This window comes from Echinococcus granulosus (genome assembly GCF_000524195.1).
Source record: "Echinococcus granulosus chromosome Unknown EG_S00019, whole genome shotgun sequence".
Taxonomy (NCBI): Eukaryota; Metazoa; Platyhelminthes; class Cestoda; order Cyclophyllidea; family Taeniidae; genus Echinococcus; species Echinococcus granulosus.
Genome location: NW_020170399.1, coordinates 659,466 through 666,696, shown reverse-complemented (window position 1 = coordinate 666,696; position 7,231 = coordinate 659,466). Strand labels below are relative to the sequence as shown.

Below are 7,231 nucleotides of genomic sequence, written 5' to 3'. Positions count from 1 at the left end.
TGGCACCCCTCCCCCCTTTTTCCCTTCGAAACTAGAATATGTTGTAATAATACATCTATTTGCCTTCTTTAGAAACTCCAGACACACATACAAAATCTAGGGAGGTTCCACGTCGGAGCTAAAACAGATACCGAAGAGGTCACAGATATGCGTACATCTATTGAATAGCTGAATCACAGTGACAGCTCACTTTGATGCCTCATCCCGAAATTGTGTACGGGAGAGGGATAGAATGACGCGAGATGACTATCTTTGGCTTCTATTGCTTTATTTTAGCCATCCGCCAACTGAGCCATCCAGTTGGGGTCCTTAAAGTAATCCGGCACGGGTTGATCCATTCTTGCTATGATCTTGTAAATTGGCTTCTTCCAGGACTGCTCAGAATCCTTCCCCGTGGAGAGGGCCACGAAGAATTCGCGCATTGTTGTCTCAACCACCACACGGAAGTATTCCGGAATCTGCAATGCAAAAGAGAAAAATATTGGTCCACCTCTGCCATAGCTGCTTTTTTACCCAATCCTTCTTATTTTTCAAGTTAAATGGAATATCATTTCCAAATTATTAAAACCAAATAGGATGAAGTGTTTAGAGTTTCGCTTTTCTAAAAAAGCACCCAAAACAAAACTTCATGGTCCTAGTCTCTTAAAGAGTACACGACTGGGTCAGTTCAATTTTAAAAGAACTGACCTATGAAAAATCCCATTAGGAGGAATTTATGGACCTGAGGGTCTTAAAAAGTGAAACTCGAGTCTTGTGCATCACAACATCTATTTTAACTACTACAGCTTCAATAATTCCTCAAAATCTTTACTAAATAAAACTCCTAAGTCTTATCTCTTCTTAGTTATTCTTTTTATGCGTTTGCCCCAGTCCTTTGCGTTTCTAGGTTCTAAAAGTACATTTGACATTTCCCTGTACTCACAATTGTGTTTAGGCAGCTTCGTGTCGTTGACTCGTGATTGAATGAACTCAGTAACGTGCCATGTTTTAGAATAGAAGAGCACCCAATGGGGTGCAATTCATGGCTTTCTGAATGCCCTCGTTTGTCATTGTTGACCTTCTAAGCACCTCAAATGCCGCCTTCGTCCTTATTAACAGAGGCAGAACAGCTTACCTCGATTTGCTGATTGCGGTTGTAATGCAGGGCCAATGTGCGATAGAGCTCGGAGTTGACTGTAACCGTGAGTTCGTTAGGACTGCGAATACCCTCTGATATCGCCACACGAGCGTATTTCTCCATTTGTATGTAGTAGAACTCGCTGCAATTAAAGACGCAAATGGTGACGTTTTCTTCAATGCGCACAAGCATGGAGACCTGTCCAGCCAAAGTTGTGGACACTGATAGCGTTGCAGCGCACTTAGTCCGTACCCTCCCCCCACACACCTTCTCCTCTTCCTTGTTTTGTCAGGGCAATTTTCTCCGAGACATGTGAACCATAGCGAGACAAATATATTGTCAAGTACTGCCTCCTCAGCTCTACCTTAATGGTGCGCTGTCATATTTGTCGTGCGTTATCCTCGCCTTACTTTGTTTTCCTTTCATAATGATGACCAAACACTCAAGCAAGAAACGTTTCCCCTTTTCAAAGGGGCTTAAATTGAACAATAACTTCATGTACTGGTCAGATAAAGAACAACTATCACTCCAGTTTTAGTCTGCTGACTTGGGTAGAAATGTCGAATGAATAGGACGATGGCTACGACCTCGCTAAATCCGATGATTACTGACTAAGTGGAAGTGGAGGTTAGTGCGTACAATATGAATCCAATCATCTCCTCATGGCCAGGAGGCAAAGGCACTTTCTCAAATGTGGAAAAAGTGGCAAGAGCTATTTACACTTGCAATTGCCTTTACTTCGCGCGCACACCGAGTTTGCGTGCATAAAAAGCGCCTTCGTGCCCCGCTCCTCAAGGCTACCTCAACTACTCCGAGAGTAATTAAATTTCTCAGAGTATAAATCTGTAAATACCGTCTCCTCCTCCTCCTCCTCCTCCTTCACCTCCTCCACCTCTACCGCCTCATCCTTCTATTTGGCATACTTTGCCTTCTCGCACTCCCAGTTCCCACCTTGACGCGGGAAAACCTTTCATCACTCTCACTGCCAAAGGAAGTGAAAATGCCTCTTTATTGTTGCGCTTGGTAGGATGGGGCGGGGAGGGGGGGAGTGGGAAACGAGGGGACGGAGCACCAGGCTCACCCATAAGACAGTTTTGCGTGCACGGTTTTCAGTAAATTAAATTCGACTTTTTCTAGCCACGAGATGGCGCAGCAGACTTCTTGAGACAGTGTTTTTACTTGCAGTTTTGTAAAAAATTTGAAAAGCAGAAAAATGCTTCGTGCTCTGGTTTGGACACATCGATGTGGTGGATCATCCCACTTTATGATGGGTTCTGTAGCATGCATACTTATGTTATTCCTGCCACCTCATTAACTACCTGCTTCCATCAGGTCCTCATTATCCTTAAAATGGTTTTTACTACTATTACTGCGCAATAAATACCAACTCAAACAGGCTTTAGAGCTAATCATGGTTGAAACAGATCATAGCTGGGTGGAAAAGTACTACATGAAGTTTATGGATGCACTACCTTTAAAAATCAGTAAGTGAATGCAGATTTAGGTCCCATGAAGTGTCATAAGGAGATGCAATAGTTCCGCCTGGAATAATGCCTCAAATAACCCATTTATATCGCTTGAGGGACTCACCGAAAGTTGCTGAACCACTTTACTAACTGAGCAGTGTTGTTCTTTTGGAACTTGACGTCGCAGAAGTAGGCTTTCAGGAGGTTGGAGTTGGGATATCGAGTGAAGAAGAACATGAGCTTGGCTTTTCTTAGGTGAATTGGAGTGAGAGTACTTGTAGTCTGTAAAAAAGGAAAGTAGGAGACAAGGATTGTTAAAGTACCACTTTTATCTACCATATCAGGCTAACAGGCACACATTAACCTCCCAGCTCTCAACGCCAATCTATTGTTATTTCTCCTTCCACGTCTCTGTCTCCTTCTTACTCTAAACTGGCCAGTGCCTTGCTCTGCTGGCTGTTACTCACCGAGGGAAGAAAGGCCCTCCACGGTGTACACGACGGTGACATGAAACGTGCAAAAACTGGCATACGCATCACTGACCATTTTCTCTTTCATGGTTCACCAATTTTCTTGTTTGGATACATCTGTTGCCTGCACAGTCCTCTGTGTCCGCACACACAGTTGTGCCTTCCTTCAAGGAAGCGCTGCCCTCCTCACCACCATCGCTACCAGCAGAACCATTACTACCACTTTCTAAAGGAGACGAGGGGTGTGGAGTTATCCTTACAATGCTGCTACTACTACTTCCATGACTACGACTCGTGTATGCAGCCCCACCTTCTTTCTTAAAAGTTAAAATGTTACTTTGGATAGAATTAAATGCGCATCACCACAAGCTTCCTTTGCGGATAACGGGCAGGCCAGGGCTGTAACAATGGACCTTTTATTAGTGCATACTCACACATACGAGCTCCTCCCACCCCCTCCCTCATTCTCCTTCCTCTGGTCTCCGTATCTTCCTCTCTTCATCCTCCTGCGCTTATTTCCACTTTGTTACAGTTTTTAGACGTCGTTTGAGGGCTGGGATACGCTGAATGGAAACGAGAGGAGACACAGCAGTTGAGGCGAGGCAGGGAGGATGTTTAACTGGGGCGTTTGTGGCACTTTACACTAACCTTTGCGCGGTCAGGTATCTCTTGGATACAACAATCAACTTTAGTGATGGAGGAAAGCCACATAAAAGGACAGCTGGAAGAAACTCTCTCATCTAGTCCATTTTTCTTTGCTGTTGACAGACTCTCAACTCTCAGACACCCCAATAACCATTCTATAGTTCTTCAGGGATTTAACTACCACAAATGCTTCTACAAAGTCAGTACCTTCTAAATATATCGCCTAATAGTCTTCGACTTCCTAGATTCCGGCATAGATCACAATTTCAGTTGACAGTAGAGTAATAAGTATTGTTCCCATCATTGGTTAAATGATGACTAGCTTCATAAATAGCCGTAGTAGAAAGACAAAGTAGGCTCGGAATTGTGGCATTGGCGACCAGTGATTTGACAAGTGGGCAATGCAAACGTTACCTCGATCACCTTCGTGTCTCGCGCTTGTCAACTGGCCACTTCCCCTCGCTCAGTGATCGTCGAAGGCCCCACAACGGCAAATGCAGAAAACAAATCTACCTCAAGTGAATTTCACCCTCCACTTGCAGTGCATTGTCATCCTCTAACCAAGCATATGCTCTTCATCCCGTGTCAAAGCAGAGTTGACATTTTGGGCAAATTATTCTAAATGATCATTTTAATGGCCAAAAGAAGTTAAATAGTTGCAAACAATGCTCGCAAAACGAATCAAGATGGTGTTTCTGTCGATGAACCACGCCATACCGTCATAAAAGTCGCGTTGTTCTGGCGTAGAAGTGAATAAAAACTCGTGCATGAGACCAAGGAGTTTAGCATCTTAGTGACCAGGGGAATTGGCCTCTGATTTATGCCCTGCACAAGAAAGATAATCTACTGTTGACCCTAGAATCACATTTTTGCAGTCTTCTGATTGATATCAAACAGTGAATTAATTGAGGTCAAGATTCATGAGCGTTAATAGGCTGCGCTCCCTCAAATTCAGAGCTGCCGCACTCGAGGACATGTTAGCTTTACCGGTGGTCGAGTTCTATAATCGCGTTTTCGAAAAGTTACGAGTTTTTGTTGTTTTATGCAGCAAATATGTCTTAAGTTGGAATTGAAGTCAATTCGCTATAAAAAGCTACCTTTCTTGTAAGCACTTACGGGAATAATGCCACTTAGAGGACCAGGATGGAGCGCAGAGGTTGCCTCGTCTGAAGTAGAACCTGAGGACAGGAAGGATCTTCCATCACATCCATAATTCGACGCCGACGATGTGTTCGTCACGCGCTTGCCCCCTATGGACCTGTTCCTTCGAATTGGATTGGATTCCGTCATCGCGGCCGTATTCGGCATATCGTAGCAGAAGTCGTTGGGATGGTGATGGAGATGATGATGTGACGGTAGTGGTGGAGGCGGTGGTGGTGGAGGAGGGGGAAGTAGATTTCCTATCAAATCCATCTGTGATATTCTACCGCCTGGCAGTGAGATGGAGCTTCGAGTGGAAGGAATGGAACAGGAAGGATGGTTGTGACCGTTTGCCACGGAAAGTGTCTTCAAAATATCGTTCATGAAGGCAGGATCAATACTGGTTGGCAGGGATGGTGGAGATGCCATGTGGGGTAGAGTTCCTCCAATTTTAGAACGTGAAAGTTCCGGTATTAGGAAGGGATTTCCACCATCCATGGATGTGAGTGGTAGTTGCGGAGGCAGTTTTGGTGGAATTAGCCGAGTGTCAGTAACCTTCGTTCGTTTCTTGCGGGGCATACAAGATATCATTGAATTTTCATAGGGTTGCATATTTTCGTGTTGATGTTCATAAGCTGGGGATAGGCTGTTGCCGCGGTTACGGTTCACAACTAAGGCCAGCGCCTCTGTCTGATTGAATTGCTCCGGGATCGAGAGAGGGGTTGATGTCACCTTCTGGAAGTCCATGCATGGTTCCACCTACAAAAAATCTATGAATTTATTTTGTTTAATTGACTAATGTAAATCTGCTCCATTAATTTTACCTTGGAAATATCTATTTTTGAAGGCAAATTCGATTCCGAAAATTTGTGAGGCCTGAATGGAGTAGGGAACGTACATGGATGCATGCTACCTTGGGATTGGAGCATTCGACACAATGCCTCATAATAAGTTGAAAATGACTGACTGAATCCTTCCGGACTATTAGTGTTGAAGGCTTCCATTATCTCTGTCGGTGAGGGTATGTAGGAGGATAATTTTAAAGGGCCCGTGATTTGTTGTGGTGCTTTGGCGGATCCTTTCTCCAAATTTTTCTCTGTCATTTGCTCAGCGTTCGGTTTCTGTCGTCGTTGTTGTTGTTGCCGGCTATCATTATTGTCAAACTCCAACGACGAATGACTGCCACTTACATAATTCAAACTTGTCTCTAAGGCCTCTCGGACCAAACCCTTCAACTCATCTTCAAGTCCGCTCTCAGCTATCTTTGCTTTTTTACTCAGAGCCCGCGTGAGTGCATCTGTAGCAGTTCGACTTAGTTCGGCTAGAAATTCCTCGTTAGGCCTTTTCTTGCTCTTCATCTCCATCGTGTCTTCCAACACAATTTTGTGCACTGGTGTCGGTTGTTTTCGCTTCTGTTGCCTAATGACCTCTGTCATAGATGCCGCATCGCCTCGCAGAAGGTCTTCCATTGCATAGGACTTGGTTCCACTTTCAGGCACTTTGAGGAGGGATTCCTTGTTTGATGGAGGAGGGGAATAGCTGCTGGGATTCGGTACTTCCATCGACGAACTTGTAGTAGTGGGCGAACTCGCAGAACGCTGCTCTTCGCTGTCCTCGGAATTCAGTTTGCCAGAGGTACCGGAGTTGGTGTTGGAATGCAGTTCCGTGTCAAGCCACTTCTGCAAGGAGTAGTTGAATTGCTGAGTTGAGGACTGGGCCACGTTCATAAGTGCTTATTGCCTTCCTGTGAGTGTCTGTGTGATTGGTGTAAAAATTTAAGCAACTAAGTCATTATTTGGTTCTTTGAAAGCAGGCGAGTGGTCTGCATAGATGGCACTTGCTGTGTCTTACTGACCAGCATGAAAAAGCTTAGACAGTAAGGGGAAAGGGGTAATCAGCCAAGTCTTAAGGAGAGTTCCACAGCACCGGAAGTGTTGTCTCTCCAATTATTATTGCCAAAATGTCTTCGGCTTAGGCGATGAGACTTCGGTAATTACCTTCCAAGCTGCGCATGTTCCTCTGGGCAGGAAGTAATTTGTGGATACACTGTAGATGGAGGAGGCGGTGCTTGGACACACTCTCCTTCACCTTTTTTTCAATTATTATAATCCACTGATAGGGCCATCTTGGAGCCATTCTGGTAAATCCCGTTTGACTTGACCAACTTTTTAGTCCATTTTCTTATCCATCGCAGCTACGGTAGTAGCGACGCCATGGCAATGAACACGGTGAGGAGTGCTGCTAATTCACTCCTCATTCTACTTGTGTTTGTATCGTTTGGTTAGGGTTGCACTAATGATAGTGATGATAGCGTATTAAGATATGGACACCTATTTCTTTTATAATTCCCTTGTGACAGTACACCACCCACTCACCCACCCTCACCCTTTCTC

At 44.6% G+C, this 7,231-nt stretch overlaps 1 protein-coding gene across 1 annotated transcript; it reads right to left on the bottom strand. All coding sequences in view use genetic code 11, as the record gives it.

Annotated features, from left to right (window-relative positions):
* Nucleotides 1-272: 272 nt before the first annotated feature.
* Nucleotides 273-6,565, bottom strand: EGR_03606 (Homeobox protein prospero; the record flags this gene model as incomplete). The annotated part of the gene is made up of 6 exons (XM_024492855.1): nucleotides 273-458; nucleotides 1,115-1,259; nucleotides 2,708-2,865; nucleotides 3,206-3,370; nucleotides 4,815-5,597; nucleotides 5,663-6,565. The coding sequence occupies 6 exons, from the start codon at nucleotides 6,563-6,565 to the stop codon at nucleotides 273-275; spliced, it is 2,340 nt and encodes a 779-aa protein (XP_024352738.1).
* Between the last annotated feature and the right edge of the window lie 666 nt (nucleotides 6,566-7,231).